Source organism: Gasterosteus aculeatus, chromosome 8 (genome assembly GCF_964276395.1).
Source record: "Gasterosteus aculeatus chromosome 8, fGasAcu3.hap1.1, whole genome shotgun sequence".
NCBI lineage: Eukaryota > Metazoa > Chordata > Actinopteri > Perciformes > Gasterosteidae > Gasterosteus > Gasterosteus aculeatus.
In genome coordinates, this window is record NC_135695.1 from 19,338,065 (window position 1) to 19,359,449 (window position 21,385).

Genomic DNA, 21,385 nt, shown 5'->3' on the forward strand with positions numbered 1-21,385 from the left:
GCCTTTGAGCTTCACGGCCGACGTAAACACCTCACAGGCCCAACGGCGCCGCGTTCCTTATTTCCCCTAAATAAGCCCAGTAGCTCTGGATGATTACCACGTACGGGACACGTCAGGTGATTCTGATGGTAATTTGTCAGCACACTTAATGTCCCATGAGAGTTCTTTAGACCGAGTACAGTTGATTAAACCCGACGTGTTTAAATCTTTGCGTTGACATTGCATTGATTGTACCACCAGCTTTACCTTTGGTGGCCTTTTTCTTTTTCTTTAGCCGTTGTTGTGCATGAACTTGGTTGGTGCAGCTTCATTATAACGACTTGCATGATTCCGCCAGCTGCTTTGTTAATATCCGTATTCTCTGCCACACCATCGGCATTTACAGGAACCCTTTCCCCATGAAAGGAAAACCCTCGTTGTGGGTGGTGGGGGGGGGGGGGGGGGGGGGTGTATGGAAGGTTCTCATTAGGCGGTTCGGTTTGTGTCAGAAAAAAGCGCAAGTTGATCAGCTGCCAATTTCTATCAGCAGATGTTCAGTTTGAATATGACGTTGATAATTGGGTGAGAAACTGTCAAATTGTACAAACAACTGTCCCGTTTGTTTATTAGCCGGCTGAATTTCACGCTAGAATGGACGTGGAATAAAGAAAAGCTAAACGCGTCTCAGATATCTGCAGCCCGAATGTGGCGTAATAAAACAAAGATGGCGTCCAAATCGAAAAGAGAGAGAGAGAGAGGGAGGAAAAAGAAGAACATCGAGAGGGAGGTCGTGTGCGGTTGTGGCAGATTGTGTTTTTGTGTCCTACTTAGCAAAAGGTTTGGTTACTACAGTAGAGTTTGGCCACGTTACTGACGTTTAGACCACATCACAGCCTCCTGTGAAGCCCACAGTGGCTCCGTGACAAAACCGTAGCAACCTTTATATGAAATACGTCTGAACGGTTTCATAATGCTGTGCATTTGTTGGGGGGGGGGGGGGGGGTACTTTTGGAATAAAGCATGTTTACATCATCTAACTCTCATCCGCATGTTTTTAGTGTCTCGCTAGAAGACGTTTAAAAATGGTGGAATCACGTTTTTAAATGGTTAATATCCCACTTTAGACTCATCTAAAACTGAAATACCTGCAAGAACACACACACACACACACACACACACACGAGTACTCAGCAACACGTGTGCGTGTGTGGTCATCTATTAGTGCAACTAGGACGTGTGAAGTGTGCCGCCTTTACTTTTGTCAGTTAAGGCGTCTTTCCTCTTTTGTCTTGCAGATGTTCGCCGCCGCCAGTAGCCAATGGGAAGAACCGGACGATGACGCTCGCCAGCAGTCAGTTTCAGGGATCAGGTGAGCCTCCAGGCGACTCGTCACTGCTGCAATTTTCTGCCTCTCTTTTGTGCGTTTTGTTGCTGTAAACTTTTCCGCCGAGTGACTTTAGGCGACTGTGGCTGCATGTCGGTTTAGCGGTTACACTAAATATAAACTCTTTTAAGCTCAACCTCCGGTTTAAACCACCGGCTGATCCGTTTTTGATTTTTGCTACCAAAGAACCAACCGTTGAACATTTTGAAGAAATTCAAATTTAGCAGTTTGGTAGTTCCTTGATTCTCATGTTGATAGAAGAACATTCTTTTATTTAATATTTGATGCCTTTTTTTTTATAAGAATTGTTAGTATCCACGCGTTTATTTTTACATGTGTCTGATGACCCCCCACCCCACCTATTCCTTCAGCCAGCCCTTCTTTTTAAAGTGCAAAGTAGCTGCAGTGAACCCCCTCCAGCACCCGAACCCTTTTGAGTGAGCTTTTCTCTTCTTCCTGCATGTTATTAGTAAGCCGTGTTACTTTCGTTCCTCTGTCACCCCCCCCCCCTCGACCTGCCGTGTGAAATCGAGTCACACTCCCCAGTGTTCCCCAGAGTGAGAACTTGGCCACTGAGGAACAAAGGCAAAAAAAAAAAGGGGGCTTATGGACTTGAAACGACTCCTCCACCCTGAAGTGTAAAACACTCCTCCCCCAACACGCCGGGGGCTCTCACCCCCACTGATCTGCAGGAAATGGCTCGAGCCCGAGACAATGTCCCTCGCCTCTTAAACCGGCCAGCATGCAGCGAGCGGCCCGAGTGGAAGAGGGAGCTTGTTGAATAGAGGGATCAGCCTGTGGAAGGCAGGATTCTGTTTGTTTCTATTACAGCAGGCAATTACTAAGCAGTGAGGAGTTAATTCCAACGCGCCCCCCCCCTTTCCCCACCACCACCTCCTCGTGTCCCAAAGTGTGGCCCCTCTTGTCATCGACACCTATTTTAATGCAATGCTCCAAGCAGTCCCATTCATGTTGAGAGATCTGCAGGTACCTGTTTCACGAGTACATTGCAGCTCATGCATTGTGTGCATGTGCAACTAATCTCACGTCGACAGACTGGATGTTTTTAAGAAGGAGCTGGAACATTCAGTGTAGATGGTTTCTTTCTATATATATATATATATATATATATATATATATATATATATATATTAGATGAAAGGGCTGGGTTTTCTTCCTTTTAAATGGCCACGCGAGGGCTTATTACGTCAAAATACAATTTGGCTTTCGGGCTAACCTATTTATCGTATAAATGATGACCATTAAAGAACAATGTCCGTCTGTGACGTCGCTCAGCCGGCTTGTATATTCAGGGATCCAGCAGCGCGGGAACGGCAGCGAGCAGCCTAGTGGCCCACCAGACCACCGCTATTCATCAACACAAAAGGGCTCAGAGGGGTGCTAATTGCATTAGGCGTCCTTCTCCCTTCCTCAGTGGCCTGTGTGTGTGTGTGTGTGTGTGTGTGTGTGTGTGTGTGTGGTGTGTGTGTGTGTGTGTGTGTGTGTGTGTGTGTGTGTGTGTGTGTGTGTGTGTGTGTGTGTGTGTGTGTGTGTGTGTGTGTGTGTGTGTGTGTGTGTGTGTGTGTGTGTGTGTGTGTGGGGGGCAGAGTGTATCGGGGTGCAGGGAGAGAGAAGAGGATTGGCAAGAAGCTCGGGATGTTTGGGAGGCAGAGTGTGATAGTGTGAGGTGGGAGCTGGTCAAGCCTTCAGGCAGGCGTCCCCTCTGTCACCTCTGCAGCTGCTGGCAACGTCTCCAAACCCCCAACACACACACACAAGCGACGCGACGGCCTCGTTTCCCTGAGATCACCACAAACGGCATTGTGAATTGACACTTTACGTGGCCTCTCCTGGTAGCCAGGCCGCTCGGCGTGCGCGTGGCGCTTCGCGCTCCTGGTTGTGTCGCCTCGCGGGTCTCCGCTGTGCTCGGGTGCATCGCGGTGGGAAAAGCGTGTGAGCCGTCCTAAAAGGAGGAACTCTCAGAGGAGAGGGGTTTCCTTCCTCGGCTAAATTAGATGTTTTCGGAGGCTGCGGCTCCGCGGCAGAATAAACGTCCCTGGCGAAGCTCGGTCACGCTGGCCGGCGTCGGATGGACGTCGTGTCCGCTCTGCAGAACGTTGTTTTAACGCCAACCCTTGTGCCTTTTGTAACTCGTAGATTAAAACGGGGCACTTTCTATGTTTTTTTGCCCATTTGAGCATTACGTCAGCTAATCTTCATCACTTGCTTTGCTTTTGGTCTTTATGCAGCTAATTGTGAGCCGTGTGAAGATGGGAAAGGTTTTGGTATTCGAAAGACTCTTAGATGATGGAAGATCATTGACGTTCGGCTTTCAGCGGGCTTTATTTTGTTTTTTTCCCGCCTCAAAATTGGCATCGGTAAATGTGGAAATGTCTGTTAACATTTTGGCACATCCACCAGGGCCAAATATTCACTCTTGCGTGAGTTTATTGAATGAAAAAAGTAGAAAAGAATATTTTTAATGAAAAAGCCAAATCACGTTATCTGAGTAATTTGCTTGAGCTTATCAATTTAGACAACACCCTGCAACATCTCAACATATGATTCTATTACAATGTGATTCAATTATCTAAAGAATTATCGCTCGGCCCGAACATCCAGCAGTAATCATAATCCAGGGTAATGATAGGTTTCATTGCACTGTAATACTGTTGTGATGCTCCAGTCATGTTGTTATTCACCGTTAAAGGAAGATTGTGGTTTTCTGCTAATATGATGTGTAAACGGAAGCTTTTTAAAAGTGTCTGAGAACAGCAGTATGAGAGCTTTGTTGTGGGATATACATTTATACATTCCTTAGATAAGGATGAAATAAAGCCCACACTGCGTTTAGATTTCGTCGAGAATGCAAAACGTGTTCACAGCTATTTCTTATTCTTTTTTTTTTTTTTTTAGGTCATAGGCGAAGGGTTGGTTTGAAGCAAAAGTACTAAAAATATTTGTACTGGCCAAAATAATTGATGTAGGAGTACATCTCTGACCTACTTTGAATGGTACAGAACACCTGAGATTTTCACAATTAGACCTTTAAAACCTGCTTACAAGAGCAAAGTACACAGGATATAAATAACTCCAATCCAGGGGCCACTGTAGCATTTGACCTCCGCGCATTACTTATTTTCCTGCAGCATTTGAAGCTTCTTGGGAGCCTTTATTTTGTACAATATTCCTTATTGTTGCCGTGTTTGCTATTGCGATGAGCGACAGCCGAGGCGGCCTCTCCTCTCCGGCGTCGGCGTCGCCTCAGCAGCTCTCCACCTTGTTTTAATTGCCTCAGAGTTAATTACTCCGGCAAGTGTGAAACAACGTTGTCAGACTTCTCCTGCACAGTTGTGCTTTTTTCGCTCCCTCCTCCCTCCCCCGCTGGCCAAATGGAGGCCAACGGGTGTTTTTTGTATGGGGGGCTTCCTGTGAAGTTATTCGCCGGCCTGGCAGCGCCGCCTGACATCGCCGGTCACCTGAACGCGGGAGGAATGCGCCGCGCGGTCTGCCGGCCCGCAGGAGCCGCAGCTTCCCGAGGGGGGAAACAAAGAGTCGATTTTTGAGACTCATCAATTGATCCTTTTGAAGGCATCTTTTTTTCTCTCTCTAATTTGAGAAATTTAATTTCTCCCGGCGCCGGCTTTTTGGGGCGCGCGTGTCTTCACACAACGTCTGTCATTGTTATTTTTATTTTTTAGCGGCGAGCGCCTCGCCGGCGTCCGGAGCCTTTTTTTTTCTTCTTTTCTTCCTTTCTTGTCTTTTTTTTTTTTGTCCGGCTGTGCCGACGTGACGGTGAGCGAGGCCGGTCTTTTCGAGGTCCCCTCTCCTCCCCTGCCCGCCCGATTCTCCACGCCGGCGGCGTGGGGCTCCATAGATCACGGCTGTCGCGGCGCGTGTAGGTGCTTGCACCGCTCTGTTAGCCTCATCACTCATTCTCGCTCGTCAGTCAGGCTGCTGATCTCAGCCAGACCCCTCTCGCTCTTCCCTCCCTCCCTCCCTCCCCCGTCCCCTCGCTTCCACGCTCGCTCTCTTTTGCCTTCTCACACACATTTTTTTTAATTAGGCAAAAATCAAAGGCGAAATATGAATATTCATAAGGAAACTGAATTAATATGCACAATTATGCAAATCAGCATGCAATTAAGGCCTGTGTCTCCAGAGAGCCTGGATAGCATTAGTGCATAAGACGGGGAGAAGGGGATGATGGGGGTATTTCTGCTCCACCAGTCTTTTGGCTGCGTTTTTCCTTTGTGTCACACATCGGCCTTTTTCCTTTACCCTAAAACGTTAGTGTTCACGTTTGGGCTTTATGCTTCTTTTGTTTCGTGTTACTCCACATGTTTACGTGTGTCATCGTTATTAAATGGTTAATCGTGTGCTATTCAGTGACCGTGATGAACGCTGATGGGTACACTGAGCAGCATAATAATTCGCTTATTTATTTATTTTTTGAAATGGTGTAACGTTGCATTCCACCTCGACTGCGACAGCGGCGGCTTTGATCAATAGTGATGCTCCCTCTCGGCGCGCGTAAGCCCACTGTGGCCACTTAAGGACGTCCGATGTTTAGAGTAGGACGCGGCGACGGGTTCCCTTGATGTCCGACATCAGGGCACTCCTACGTATCTGTCATTAGGGGATCGCTAACAATCCGTTAATCCAACCTGCTTCCTCGAGTCTTTTCATGTGTCCTGCACCCCCCCCCCCCCCCCCTCGCCCGTCCCGTCTTAACAATGTGTCTCCTTGCAGCAATAGACGAGCGCAGCGGCTCTGGGTCTTGGGGCTCAGCAGAACAGAACAGCCCCTCGTTCAGCCAAGGACGGGTAAGATCCAAACACGCTCTCGCACTCCTGAGCCGCACACAAATTAAAGTTTGGAGATCCAAGTATTGACACCAGATGCCGTGATATTGTCACATGCTCGCACACGTTCAGTTGATCAGTCGACCACCCACACACACACACACACACACACACACACACATCCTCTCCCCCTACCAGCACAACAGCTTAGTACCGTTTCATGCCGTGTGCCATGTTCGATTTGAAGTGGTAGTTTTACTCTCTACCTAATAACCTTGGCTCGGGATCCTGCGTTGGCAGCCTGTCTAGCAGCCCAGAACCTCTGTGGAAGCCCACCGGTAATTGCAGCCTCACATCCGCTTTAACTGTCTTGGCACAACTCTGTGTAAATACAAGGAACACGGGGTGAAATAGATGCAGCAGGCTTTGATTACCACAAGTTGATAATTAAAAAAAGTCGGCTCGAATCCCCCGAGCTGATGCGGATTTGTTTGGCATGGATCCTGTTAGTTAGACAGAAGATCCGAGGGAGGGTTCCCACTAAGACGGCCCACATAGGTGCATTAACAAGACCACTAAACACGGTTTATCATTTGAGTGTGGGTCCCGTGTTAGAGCCTGCATGATTTATATTGCATTTGTCTCCTCTTCTGAGGTTACTCATGTTGTTGTTGTTGTTGTGTGTCTGCCATTGTCCCCCTCAGGGCTACGTTGAAGGATCCCACTACAACGAGCATGAAGGCTTGTCCTCTCCGTTCATCAGTGCGGGGGTCGCAGGTCCGTTTGACTCATTTTAAGTCGCCTTATGTGGTTAATAAAAAAAGAAATGCAAACGTGTAAAGCTCAACGCAAGTTTCCTTTCCTGTGATGGAGGATAAAATAATCACGTTGATAAAGGCCGATTTGACTGTTACGCATACTTTGTTTTCTGTGTGTGTGTGTGTGTGTGTGTGTGCGCACATGCACGCGCCTGTGTTCATTCGTTGAGTGTTGGAGATGTTAGGGCACTGAAGCAGAACCTTTCCCCAGGGTTTTGTCTGGCAGGCGGCTTTCTGCAGCTGAGCGTACTGAAAAAAGGGGAGGGGGGGGGGGGGGGGGGGGCGGCAACCCTGGACTTTTCGTACTTTAAAAATAAATAAACAAAAAGGAAGCCGTTTTTCTTAACGTCCATACGATTTCCACTTTTATCTTGCAGGTAAAAATGAGAGGCCACCATACCCTCCCTTTGTAAGCCAGGTATGTTCGCATTGCACCGCAGTGATGTGTGTGTGTGTGTGTGTGTGTGAGAGATGAATTTATGTAATGCGCCATGTAAAGGAAACCCTGTTTTCTCACTTCTCTTTTCATGTTAAACACTTTGAATTAACTGCCATCGTTTCCCAGAAGAGAAGTGGTTTGTGCTGTGCTAGTCTACGCCCCCGTAAGTAGTTAATTGTAAAGCCCCGTTTCTCCATCTTTCTCTCTTCTATTAGCCTGGTTTCCTTCCCAGCGAAATAGCGATGCCCAGCCCGGACGCCATGTCCCCCTCCGGCCTGAAAACCGGCTCCCAGTTTTACCCGTCATACCCCACCAACCCGAGGAGAAGGCCGCCCGATGGAGGCATAGGTGATCCATCTGGACACAACCTGCTCGTTCATCTTTCTACGTTTGCTTTTATTACCTGGAATTCCCCTCGTGGTGTCTTTTCTTCTTCTCGATGGTTACAGATTACCTAGTTTCATTTAATTGTCTGCTCAAATCGTACAAATTTTATCAGCTTATTTCTTAAGTCTACGTTCGACAACTCTCTTTCCATACAAAGGTTTGTACGTGTGAATGCACAGCAACATTCATGCACGCTGATCGACATGCATGTTTTCTCTCTACTTATTGGACTTAGAGCCCAGGAAGACGTAACATTGTGAAATGTGTCTTTATACGTGTTCTTCTGTGTGTCTCTCGTTCACCTTTTCTGTTTCTCCGCCTGCTCGTATGCAGAAACCCAGCCAAAGAAGATTCGGAAACCCCCTGGCCTGCCGTCCTCGGTGAGAGCTTATTTCTGCTCGCCTTCACAGCTCAGTTCTCTCTCTCTCTCTCTCTGTCTCTGTCTCTCTCTCTACATTTAGACACACACAGACACACTCGCTGCTCTCCCCACTCTGCTTGAGCGGTTCCGTGACAGACGGGGGTAAAGAGCCTCTGTGAGCTGACAGTCGGGCAACTCGGCGCCCAGTAAACATCACCACCGAGTCTCCGCACTGCACTCGAGTGGCTTCGCGTGTTGTTGTTCACGGCCCGGTTGTCATGTAGACGAGCAATTTTATAGGATTTTGAGGTGCTTTGTCAAGTTCGGTAGCTCACCTCCTTCAGTGTTCTTGCTTGGATTTGTTGGTCTTGTGGGAAGAGTTCTGGATTTGGGTAATGACGGTTCAAGGAGGGCCGGGTGGTGGCGGCTGGTTCTAATTTGGATCCAGTTACAAGTTTGTATCCAGGATTTGTTAAAGAAATACAACAAAAACAAAATGACTATTTGTATCTGGTACACAAAGCGTGTAACTTTTAAATTCGTGAAGAATCTGCTACGTTTTAACGACTTTTTAAACCCAGTTATTCTGCAGGAGTTATGACTGGAAAAGGTTTCAAGAATTGAAGTGGTATTTTGGGTGAATAAGCCATGAATGAATCCTCTCGTTGTGGGGGAAGCATTCCTATAAGGACAATGCAGAAGCCATTCGGGAAGTTGTGGCTTTTAAAGCAAGTTTGTAATCTGTAAAGTCCCTTTTTGAATATGGGTCACGGCGTCGTTATTCACAACGCATTGTTCTGCAACGGGAACGTCAAAGCTAAACGGAGTCCGTGGGATTTACGTTTGAAGCGGTTTTAACCGGATTCGACCGCGTGTTTACAAACTCTTAATTCGTGGCACGGAGTTCCATACAGAGCCTTGATACGCCGTACCAAGTGTCGCATCCTGTCAGCGGGCCCAGAACTCCCAGCAGCTGATGTGTGGGTGACGGCAGCCACACATAGCTGGAAACACCAGTCACCGTGACGTGTTTGAATATATCCTCAATGAATCTCCCCGTCGGTCCTAAAGCGACGTGAACGAGGATTCAATCAGGCAGCCGCTGCACACATCATTCCCATTTATAGATTATTTCCACTGAGTCCTGTGTGATGATCACCCGCCAGTCCGCCCGCTCGGATTCAGCTGCTGCAGATCCGGGACGAATCTGACGCCATTTGCCCAATTTGAATACCACGAAGCATTTCCCTCTGTTAAAGGCTCCTCATGGCAAACCTGATATGTCACGTCAGAAGAGGCGACCTGGTCAGTTGCTTATTAGAGATCGCTTGCTGCCGCCGCTCGATCAACGATCTGAAATGCCTCCATTGCACAAACATTTTCGGGCCACGCAGTCCTCGCGCCGCGCCGCTTCTCAGGTGACGACGGTGACCTAAAAGACGAACTGGATACGCAAACCTTTGGCTCTCCTCACTTGCGTCATCTGTTCGGCGTCTCGAATCGGTGCACAGATGTGGGAGGGCGATATTAACACTAGTTATTCACCACATTGGCCCTTTCCACAATACAATCATATTAAAATCTGTGCAACAAAAAGTTAAATGAAGACGGACTCGTGCCTATGCTGATGTTTCCTTTTGACGCACGGATGGAGCGAGTTCAAAGGATTTATGTGGCTGGCTGCGTCCAAATCACGGAGCCGTGGACGCGTAATCTGGCAGGAAATTAAGTCGAGCGTTAACAGCGTTGCGTTTGAGACAAAGATGCGACCTCGGGTGCGCGCAGACGGACCCGGCGAGCGCGCCGCTTCCCTCCGGCGTTCGCTGAAGACGCGAAGAACAACAACGCGGCATCGGCGCTCTCCTGCACCTGTGGGTGTTGTCATGTTGAAGTGGCTGCTGAAACCGCAGCGTGTGGACACTCTATCTCCGCGGTGCCGTCACCGCGGAGATAGAGTGTGAACGCCGCCCCCCCCCCCTTTTTCTTTCCACTGTCTGAACCTCAGTCGCTCCCTGCAGGGTGAACGATGGCTGCGTGGTTTTGGTTGCAAGCGATGATGGGACGTGTGCGTGCGTGAACCCCCCCCCCCCCCCCCTGCCCCTCCTCCCCTCCCCCACACTACGCCCCGCCCCCCCGCCTACGCTTCACCACACGATGGCCTGGGTGGGACCCCCCCCCCCCCGCCGCCCCCCCCCGTGAGTGACCCAGTTGTGAGGCGCGGTGCTTGCGAGGCCTCTTAGCCCCGTGTCTGAGCCCAGATTAATGACTGCCGATGATGATCCTGTGGTCTCTCTCGTCCCTCCCTGCTTCTCCACCCCCCCCCCCCCCCCGCTCTTTATCTTTTCTTTATCTACTTTTTGTTACTTAAATCATGTTGCCATTAGCCAGCAAATGGATACATAATGGCTGCAACGTAAAGGCCATTACGTTGCAGCTGAGCTCCTTTGGCTTCTCCAACCCACCTGTGCACTACATCCTTGCCCTAAACACCCCCCCCCCCCTTCTGCAACAATCAAACAACACGGTGGAACTTCTCTTCTGCCCCCTAGTTGTCCAATAGACCATCACAAAACTCTTGTGGTCGGATAAAAGAAGCTCTGAGGTTAGTTTGTTAATCTTCATCTGCTGCGCGCTCCTTTGCCACAACGCCGTGTTTTTCTGGCGTCGAGACCTTTTGCACGGTCGTAACCTGAATTACATTAAACCCCCATTAGTCGAGGATTTTACCCTAGAAATCCCCTTTCTTCCAGGAGAATACAATTATCCAGCAGCACCAGTCATTGTGTGGTCCTGTTCCCATCCAGAGCAGCGGGATTCGCTCGACATTGTTCCCCGTGAAAGAACAACTCAAAGCCTATTGTTAAATGAAGCCATCTCCGTCATGTTTTTCCCCGAATGAACCGTGATCATTTTAAATCCCCTGCTTCCTTCACACTCCCCTGGCCATATCAAGCTTTGTTTAAGTCATTTAGATTACCTTCTCCTGTCCCCCTTTAACACCCCTTATCTCCCTACCCATTTCATAAATCATCAGGGCCTTCCATTTTTTCCCCTCGATTCTCCCCCATGCCCCTTTACCACCCCCCCCCCCCCCTACCCTCTGCAATCCCTCCCTCCCTCCCTCACTGACTGAATCCCAGCCCCCATCTCTCTCCCTCTCTCCGCTCCCTCTCCTCAGCCCAGCTGCCTGTGGAGTTGGATGTGGTCCAGGAACAGGCAGATGGCTCTGTAATTAGAAGTGCATCTCTCCATTCCCTTTCCACTTCTCCCTGTTAAATCAAATTACAGAAAAAAATCCCTTCTCTGGATTAGCATTTTTTGCAGCCTAGCCTCTATTCTCTTCCTCTCTGCCATGTTGCCACAGAGGAGGAGAGGAAAAGACGAACCGAGTGGTGTCTGATGGCGTTTTGGGGGGTGGGGGGGTGACCGACTGCTTCTTAATGTCCATCTCCGAGCGCAGAGATGTGTCACTCAAGGCCCAGCATCCATTTTTCGTTAGCAACGCGCAGGAAGGACGTGTGATCGGACTCTTCAGGGGTGCCGTTATAAAAATGTCATCACCGAATCCGGGCCTCCGGTTGACGCCACAGACAGCGTGACAGTGTTGCCGGTTCGGAGGTATTGCTGGTGGAGGCCAGAGCGTTGGCTCGCCGGCGGCATGGCATGCGTGCCAGCTGATACCGAGCGCGTTGCAGGGAGGGGCCTCGGGCCGGGCGGGGCGATGTCACTGGGGTCCCGGGAGCAAGAGGAAGTGCCCGCTGTGCGCCGGGATTCAAGCCGTCGCTGTGCCCAGCGTGGCATGGCCGCTGTGTTCTCCTCCACCGCCGGCAGACTCCCTCCTGCCATCTTGTGGCCACTTGACGCTATTGGAAAGCATATGATCCCGTGGATCGATTCCTTGTTACTTTGTCTCTCTCGTGACACTCGGGAGAAGCAAAGTGAGAATACTTTAAAACAATGAATAAATCACCAGTCGGTAAATGTGCACGGTGAAGTATGTTGTTTTAGGAATCTCCGTCTCTCCGCTCACTGTCTGGATGTTTGTTTAGGTGTATGCTTCCACATCTGGTGACGAGTATGCGAGAGACAACGGAGGATATCCTGGTGCTAAGCCTGGAGCGGTCTACCCTTTCTATATGCAAGGTAACCTTTCACTTATATCTTAAATATCACAGGAATGAATTTGCCCCGTGGGCCTATTTTCTTTTTAAAAGCTGTCTTCACGTTTGCGAATGTGTCTCGCGTTTCACTCAGAAGACCCCTGGTCGTCCTCTGGCTACTCCGCCATGCTGGGTAACTCTCCTCACATCGGACAGCCGGGCACCTTCTCTGCAATTAACCCACAGGAAAGGATGGTGCGTTGAAACCTTCTCAGTCATTTCATATTTTTCATTTATAATAATTCATTACTATTCTTCAGGAATAAAAATGTACTTTCCATTGATAAAAGCACACATCATTTGAGATGCATGAACTAAAATCTCTGTTAACCATTTGGGTAATCTAAATAATGTTGAGCGGTTAATAACGTCTTGCATTTCGTAGAGTTTTCCCAGGGGTTTGTGCCTCACGAAGCTACTTGTATTCCCTTTCCAGAAGCGTCAACCCCTGCCTCTGTCCCCACAGAACTATCCGCTGCACGGCAGCGAAGTCAACGGCTTCCACCCGGCCCCCGCCGCCTACAACCACACCCCCGCCATCAACGGAGAGAGCATCATGGGTAAGGGAGTTGTATGTTAAAAGCGTTTTATTCCCCCTTCTTCGCCCCCCCCCCACCCCTCTCAAAAACAAATGAACACGTTATCTGATTTCTTTTATCTCTGCAGCCAACCGAGGCACCACAGCTGGCAGTTCAGGAGATGAAATTGGGAAGGCTCTTGCCTCAGTGAGTTATTTGTTGATTTTTTGCTTTTCAAAATTAGTGCAGGGCAATGAAACTGTAGTTTTTTTTTCTCCTAAGTGAAAATATGTTATCTTAGGCCGATGAATTTCCATTGTGTAAGATGCATCTCCTAACAAAACGTTGAAATCGAAGCACCTAATAATTGTCTTCAGTTTTAAAGTGGGCAAGAAATTGTGACGTCAATTGTTTCTGATGGAATCTCTGACAAATGAACCGACGACAGAAAAACTAAATAAAGTAGTATTTGGCCTACTAAAAGAAAAGGTTAAAAATAACCCACTTAATCCTTATTGTATTTGCTGTGACTCTTTTGATTCTTTTAGTTCACATTTTCTGACAAGACATTTGCGTTGATCCCAGATAAATATCGCATGAAATAAAAACCATTCCATCACGCAGGAGAACCTGTCGTTGTGACACATTGCTCAGCAATGGTTCAGTATTGCAGGGAAAATCAATACTGTTTGCTCTGCTCGATCAATTCTTTCAGATTTACCCGTCGGACCACAACAGTAATAACTTCCCCTCCGCTCCATCTACCCCTGGATCTCCTCAGGCTATTGCAGGTGCAGTTGGGTCCTCGCGTATTTGTTGTAGGAGTGTGGATTTTGTGTGAATGTCTATGAGAAGGCAACAAGGTTTTCTCATGAAATGTTCTGTTGAGTCAGTAAAAGGCATTTAATCACCACTGGAATGTGTCATCAACACACACACACACACACACACACACAAACACATCTACGTATTTATACACACACCATTCACATTGTCTTTATTTTAACCTTTTTAAATTCGATCTTACTTTAACGTAACCCACAGCTGAGTAAATTGTGCCAATCAGAAGGTTGGTAAACTGCGATCAGGTGGTTTCATCCTGTGCTTTATTCTTACTCATGCGACCACAAATCTGGATAATAGTTAAATATCCGCCACAGAATACTGACATCAGTCCCATTGAGTTGACTCGTTCAGTTTGATTGCAACCTTGTTTTTGGCTCACAAAAAAACAAAACATCACTGGGAATTGTTGGAGCAAAAACGATCCTCTGCGTTTTTAATGATCTCCAGCTTTAGAATGTGTCTGCAGCGCCATCTGCTGTAAAGTCATTACCTCTTCAACGTCCCCATGTTTGTCTCTGCAGGAGCTCCGTCTCAGTGGCAAAGACCAACCACGCCCAACTATGAAGGGCAAGCACACGCGCTGGTACGTGGAACCGCTGTCTGCTCCATCACAGTGGCGTTCGGCTAATTTTTATGCTTATTTCAATTAAGTGCTTCGTTAGGATCGAGGTATTTTTCAAAGACGCACTGTGCGTTAACGAGCTGTTCTTGGGACTTTCGCCGCATTGATGTCTGCGTGCTTGTCGTGGTTTTCCGAAGCAGAGTAAAATGGAGGACCGTTTGGAGGAGGCCATCCACGTCCTGCGTAGCCACGCTGTGGGTCAGGGTCTGGAGGGCGCCCCCGACATGCACAGCCTGCTGTCCGCCGTACACAACGGGGGCCTGGGGGGCCTCTCTCCCGCCTTCCCGAATGCGAGCCTCGCCCTCAGCAACAGACATCCGGCCATGGTGAGTCGGGCAGGATGCAAACTCCAAGTGTTCATTTGGGTTTTGTGGTTTAATTTTATAGCAAACATAACTTCTATCAACACGTCTGGAAGCTCCACAAGGGCCGTGTTTCCGTGCTGAAATATGGGAAGTTCCCGAAGAAACTTTGTTAGTATGGAGGTTAAAATAATCATTTTTTCATGCCCAAATCTGAAAAAACAACTGCTAACACAAAATGTTAAATCTTAAAACTACAGGAAATAAGAAGTAAAGTGTATTGTTTGGTTGTATAACACAAAAAATGTGGGCATATTTAGTAAATATTGGTTCTCGGCGTTGTCACTGTGGAGTTACTTTATTTTCTCTGAAGCTCCTCTTGTCTTTGACGTTGGACCAACGCAGTGGTCGGTCAGTTCTCTAGAGGCGCACTCGTGATATATCTTCATCTCGTGGTTCTCCTCCCCCGTCCGCAGGGAGGGAAACACGAGGAGCCCACAGGCCTTCCTCCCAGCAGCACCCTCCTGCACGGTCACCACGCGTCCGGCCCGACGCCACCGGTCGGCCAACCGGAAGGCTTTACCGGTAAGTCGGCCTCCATATGGTGCGACGTGCGGCAGAGCACGTCCGTTGTTGTTTTTTGTGAAATGTGATTTTTTTTTTTTTTTTTTTCCGGTACAAAACAAAATGTTTGATTTCAGCTCGCAGAGCCTGATTGGTGATTCCGCTGGTGTGCAGACGCAGCGATCTCTGCTTGATTAGCCTTCCGTGTTCACCCCCCCCCCCCTCCACGGAGAGGCCTTTTTTTCACATGTGAAATGCGTTTGTCCCCAAGGTCTCCCCGGCGGCCTGGCCCGCTCCACGCACTCCTCCAGCAGCTCGGACATCAAAAGAGAAGACAAAGAGGACGATGAGAACTCGTCCGTTGGCGATAAATCTGATGACGAGAAGAAGGACTCCAAGGCGGCGCGCCTTCGACGGTAAGTGGTCCTGACTGTTTTCCAGTCTTTGTAGCCTGGATTTGCTGGTTTATTACTAAAGGCTTAAAAAACTCCACTATTGTATAAAGGCATGGGGGGAAAGAAATGTGGAGATTTGCCTTGACGCCGTTGGCCGAGTGTGAAAATATTGAAGAACCTTTCATGTATCTGCTGCAAGGTTCCAGATGTCAGCTGTAAAATGTGTCGGGCCGTGTGATTGATCGTAGTCCTGTGTGCCCCACCTATGCCCCAGACTTTGGTAGGCGTTTAACTGATGTTGAAATCCCCCTTCCCTTCATGTCACGTTTTCAGAAAGGAGGCGTTGACCCTCCAGATGCTCTCTAGCCTATCAGACCAGAAAGATGAGTAAGTGTCTCCAATAGAGGCTCAGTTTCTTGTGCTTTGTGGACTCCTGCCACACGGCGTAAAAAGCACACGTTCATGGAAGTGGTGTCTCAAATCTGACTGAAACATTGTGAAAAAACTGACATTTTTGAAATGCATTGTACATCACTACCATTCAATATTTCTTTATTTGTGCTGCAAACAAATGAAGAGATTTACATTTTTTAAATGTAAATGGGAGTCTGCAGCTTGTGGTGCCTTCCCTTTTATTTTAAACACAGCAGCACATAATGCTACAATGTGGAGGATCATGAACTTTGATTTAATGAGAAGCAGATGCTGCTTCTTGGATATATGTTTTTTCGATATTTAATTTTATACATGTGTGCATTTAACAAACTATTTTTAGTGCATCCATTCAGTACAGAGTTCAACTGTGCGTGCACAGCTATTCATGCTGGACTTAAGCAGACGAATCCCCTTCACGTGAACACACCAGCGTTTGTTTGTCCGTAAACGTCCTCTCGCCCTCGGCCTGATTTGTTTTGTTCTTCACATTCAAGTAGTTTAGACGAAGATGACGAGGACCTGCCCCCCGAGGTGAAGTTGGAACGTGAGAAGGAACGGCGAGTGGCTAACAATGCCCGCGAGCGCCTCAGAGTACGGGACATCAACGAGGCGTTCAAGGAGCTCGGGAGGATGTGCCAGCTGCACCTAAGCCACGACAAACCTCAGACCAAACTTCTCATCCTGCACCAGGCCGTCAACGTCATCCTTAATTTAGAACAGCAAGTCAGAGGTCAGTGCGCAGGCGGCCCGTGGCGGATGGGAAGCACGGCCGTGTTTACCTCCCGTTAAATAAACCGTCACTCTTTGTATTGAGAGGCCCTGTTTCTGTTTTCTCTCCCTCCTGTCAGAGCGCAACCTTAACCCCAAGGCAGCATGTTTAAAACGCCGCGAGGAGGAGAAGGTGTCCGGGGTGGTGGGGGACGCGCCCATGCAGCTCTCAGGAGGCCATCCTAGCATGGGCGGAGATGGCCACAACCCCGTTGGCCACATGTAACACCAGGTAGGCCTCAGACCATTGGCTACTGACGGATGCAGGGGGTAATTCGTAAAAGATGGAGTCGTTACTACGAGTCCTGGAATTCTTGGGTTTGCAAACGATCCTTGAACAGAGAAAATACGACCAGAGCAGCCAAGCAAATTAACAATCAATAATTAATACTTTCCCATCGCCGATTAATGATGCCCGTGTAGTTATACGCATAACGGCAGGATTCAGTTAAAGTTGGCGCACTTGATGAAGAGGCGTGCGCGCTGTCGCCTGTCGATCTTCTGCATCCCCGTGGCTGCTCCTTTTATCTTCCCATTAACCCCCGATATTTAAAACCCATCCGATGATGCAAAATCACGCGGTGGCCGATGTAAACCGCTGTGGCTGCCTCCCAGTGGAAAGCGTTTTAATGTTGAGCAGCTGGGGTAGAACACGTTTGTTTTGCAAAAGCAGGAATTTGATTATGGGAAGATCTTGTGGATTAGAACTTGAAATATGTGCTGCACTAATCCTCAATATTGTGTTGATTTCTTTGTAATACAGGATTACTGCAACATGATGTTTGTGGTCCTCTTTTGCAGATCTGGTGGTGTTTCCTTGGCTGTCAGGATGTGGCCTTAACAGATTTCTTCCACCCATTATTCTCCAGTGTGTGTGTGTGTGTGTGTGTGTGTTTGTGTGTGTGTGGGGACATGTCTGTGTATTGTCCGTTCAAGTTTCAGGATGCACATTCACACACTTGTACACACATGCATACTGCCAAAACTGACACAGCCTGTTTGTCGCACTCCCAACCATGACTACAAGCTCAAATGTGAAGAACTTTTTTTTTTTTTTTTTTGCTTTGTTTTATACATGTAAAAACAAATCTTCTTGGTTTCCTCAACATGATGGAACACCGAAGCTCTTTTTTTGTCCTGCCACAGATTGGGAGTTCACACACTGCCGAGAGGTGCTCTTGAGAAAGAAAGGAGACCTAAAAAAAAAAAAAAAAAAAAACACAAATTGAATCCAGGATTTGTGCCTAATTGTTACATGTTTTCTATTTGACATGTGAGGAACATTTATTGTGAGGGCTTGCTTATGTGTATGAGCAGTTACTTTTAATGTATGTCATTCCCAGCGTGGTGGTACAGTCTTACATATGTTATGTAACAGAGCCCATAGTTGAAGTTGAATTGTCTAAATTCAGTGACTTTTCCCCCGATCTCATCAGCAAATGTTTAGGGAAGGCGGCGGAAAGATCACAACGGAAAGGTCAAACGTCCTGACAGTTCAAAAAGCAGCTCCTGAAAGACGTGAACCTAGGGTCTCTGACTCGAGATGGGCCTCATCCCGCAAGACCACCCGGAGACTTGGAATCGAAGGCTCCTTCCTCCCAAGTTGAGGAATTCTCCAAGTGGAGGAGTCTGTCGACTGCGACAAACGCCGTTCTTCCCGTTCGTTGACCACAAATTCTAGTGTTACTCCGGGAATCCCTCGTCACGTGTTCAGGTTTCTGTACTGCTTTATGTACTAAAGCATACGTGGACGAGGCGAAGCGCAGTCGTATCGGTTCGGGCTGGAAGTTGAGTGAGGACCTGTTGTGCGTTTCAGTCCCTGAACGTCGCGTATTGAAGCCATTTGAGACGCTTGCTAAGTGATCAGCACCACTTGGCGCTCTTATCTAAAATGCTTTACTGACGATGCCAGCAGACTTAACAGCTCAATTTTCTTTCCCCTTTATTAAACGATCTGTAAAAGACAAAAAAAAAAGCAGAAATCTGGGTTCCTTTCTGCAGAAGGGATCTTGTTTGAAGCAGGAAAGCCTTCGTGTGACGGAGGCCTTCTTTTCCTGAATGAGCATTCCCACCGGCTTGCAGCCCCTCACCTTCCTCCCGAGTACGTTTGTTCTCCCGTTTGTTACCGAGAGGAGCGTGACGTGTAAATTGACTTCATACATTACTCTGATATGTTTCATTTTTCAAAATTAAATATATATATAAAAATATATATTTTTTGTTAGTCTATACATTGTAGATTTTTTACATAAATGGCAATATTAGTTTGAAGTTTAGAGTGTATTGTAGATGAGCTGAAAAGTGGGATATTCGACATTTAAAATGGAATTGTTCAAAATCTAAATTGAACCGGGGGGGGGGGGGGGGGGGGCGGCAGAGGCTAAAGGTCAACTGCTGACAAATGAAAAGGCGTTTGGTGTGTCCTTTATTCCAGTTTTAGTTGTAAAGCGCATCATCAGCCGCCCAGATGAACTCCGAATGAATCTGCTCACGTTGGCGCCGAGGGAAAATGTGGGAAGATTTTTGTCTCGAACAGTAATTATGCAACTGGTTTTTGAATGTAGCTACCATACAAATGTGGATCACCCTCATTCTCAAAGTCGTGTTCCTGGGTTTCGTCAGCACCGTATACTTATTTTCATTTTCTTTTCTAATGTTTGCCCTCAACCAAGTGGCTCTTGTGTGCAGCTCACATTTTAGTAGCTTGCGCATCTATTTTGGAGGCAGACGTCCGTATTTGGGAGTGAGGTGATGGATAATATGGAGAACAAAACAGTGTTATTGTGACGTTATTCACATGTCATGTCATGTTGTGAATGGTTTTTACCAACATGTAATCACAAGTGGGAGGTAGAGCATTTTTTTTGTTTAATTTCTACAAAAAGAGATGAAGAGAAAGACCTATACAAATCAATAGTGTGGCCTTTTCATTCTCAAGACTTAAGATGACATGATGGGAGAGTGATACCTTATCAGTGCCTGAACTTGTATTTTCATTTAAGACAGTTTTATTTTGTGAACCATATCATTTCATTTACCATGGAGATTAAAGAGGTACTTGTTCATTCCCCCACCCTCCCTTCTCCTAATGCTTTCTTCAATTTTCAGGAAGAAGTTTAAATGGTATAAAGAGATTTTCTTTCAGTGTATCTAGTTAAATAAATAAATGTTACGTAGATCTTGTTTAGTTTTTATTCCCCTTTTTTTCTAATTATTCAACTGGATTATACTGTCCAAACTGCTGTGTTAGTTAAGGTCATGGGTCCAGGTCATGAGTTTTCTTTCCCTCAGCCCTATATTGGTACATTGCTTCACATTTCAGGGTTCAAGAGATGCTGCTTTTGGCTCTGATTGTCTGCGGGTTGATGCACATTAACATGTTTCAGTATGTGTTGCTTCAATTTCAATGTAGGGAGTGAGTTGTTTTTTTTTCTTTTCTTTTCGTTCTCGTTGTAGCTGGAACCTCCTAATGACTCGGAGCATTCAATATTTCTGTATATCAGAGTGCAAGCCCTTTGCTGCAGAGACTTTCAATATATTTAGTCTCCTCATACTATTTTCACCTCTTCCAGCTCTTTGATGCTGTTGACACTGACTTTTTTTTTAAGAAGTTCTAATCACTTCTTTGAAAAAAAAAAAAGAAAAAAAGTTGTATTAAGTTTTTCTTATTATTTGAAGATCAACTATTGTACTGAATATTGCTGATTTGGGGGAACTCTGACTTGATGTCATTTAGTATTCTGTGAGCATCCCATTAGCCTTCAAGCGACATACTCAAATCATTTGTTTTGGGGGACGACGACGACCTTATTTCTTAAAACGAGTCTTCACATAGACACAGTTTGAAGTCTGCAGAAAAGCAAGCCGAACACTGCAGGGGCACATGATGTCAACAGAAAATTACAATATTCTGATGGAAAATGTTAGGTTGACGGGCTTGAAATTGTTTTGGTATAAGAAAGCAGTAATAAAACACTTGCTTTCAACAGTTTTGTCATATCTTTGTTGAACTAAAAAGGGGGAGACCATTGAGTGTTAATACATTCACAGGTACAGAGCCTGACATCTTGGGAGTGAGCGTGCTGTTGACTCCTGCTGGGTCCTCAGCGTCTCACTCCGTCTCTCTCTGTCTCTCTCTTTTTTTATACATATATATATATATATATATATAAATATATATAGTTGAGAACTGTCCTGTATATAACAGTAATGTAGCAATAAATGTGCCATTTTTAATAACAGATTATACCTTTTCCAATGTCTGGCTTTTGAATATTGTATACATAAAAAGGAAAATAAAGGAAAACATTGTAATAAAGGGTTTATTGTAGTTCGGAAAATGAATTTTTTCATATTTGCCATTGTCAATAGGCGGTTGGGAATAACAAATGCCATTGTGATTCATAATTACATTTACATTCAATTGAAAACATGATTAAAACCAGTTGTTTTAATAAAGTCAGCACGCACAGTACTGCCGTATTATGCAGTGCGTGCTCAACACAGAAGTGTTTAATAAAGCTTCTGAAGCAGTGGCCTGAAAGGAACCGAAGCAGTTAAAGGCAGCCGGTTTATTTTTAACAGGCACAGAAGAGGCCGCCT

At 46.8% G+C, this 21,385-nt stretch overlaps 1 protein-coding gene across 16 annotated transcripts; it reads left to right on the top strand.

The window, feature by feature from the left end:
- Positions 1-404: 404 nt before the first annotated feature.
- On the top strand, positions 405-21,106 carry tcf3b (transcription factor 3b). 16 transcript variants are annotated; one of them, XM_078108594.1, is made up of 19 exons: positions 405-1,348; positions 6,116-6,189; positions 6,873-6,945; positions 7,364-7,404; positions 7,641-7,773; positions 8,146-8,192; positions 12,223-12,316; positions 12,428-12,528; positions 12,800-12,893; positions 13,000-13,058; positions 13,567-13,642; positions 14,219-14,280; positions 14,460-14,645; positions 15,098-15,206; positions 15,457-15,601; positions 15,914-15,967; positions 16,510-16,745; positions 16,864-17,015; positions 17,585-21,106. In XM_078108594.1, exons 1-18 carry the CDS (start codon positions 1,315-1,317, stop codon positions 17,007-17,009), a joined length of 1,764 nt encoding a protein of 587 aa, XP_077964720.1. In that variant the 5' UTR covers positions 405-1,314; the 3' UTR covers positions 17,010-17,015; positions 17,585-21,106. The 16 variants fall into 16 exon arrangements, with proteins under 16 accessions (XP_077964720.1, XP_077964722.1, XP_077964715.1 ...); XM_078108596.1 differs by having other exon boundaries at positions 408-1,348; positions 16,513-16,745; XM_078108589.1 differs by having other exon boundaries at positions 409-1,348; positions 12,770-12,893; positions 14,457-14,645.
- Positions 21,107-21,385: the final 279 nt, after the last annotated feature.

Bases quoted from the DNA above. Each gene is read 5' to 3' on its own strand.
- tcf3b (XM_078108589.1), top strand. From the start codon at position 1,315: ATGACGCTCGCCAGCAGTCAGTTTCAGGGATCAG. The intron at 1,349-6,115 runs GTGAGCCTCCAG...GTCTCCTTGCAG, and splicing joins CAGTCAGTTTCAGGGATCAG to CAATAGACGAGCGCAGCGGC. The intron at 13,643-14,218 runs GTGCAGTTGGGT...TTGTCTCTGCAG, and splicing joins ATCTCCTCAGGCTATTGCAG to GAGCTCCGTCTCAGTGGCAA.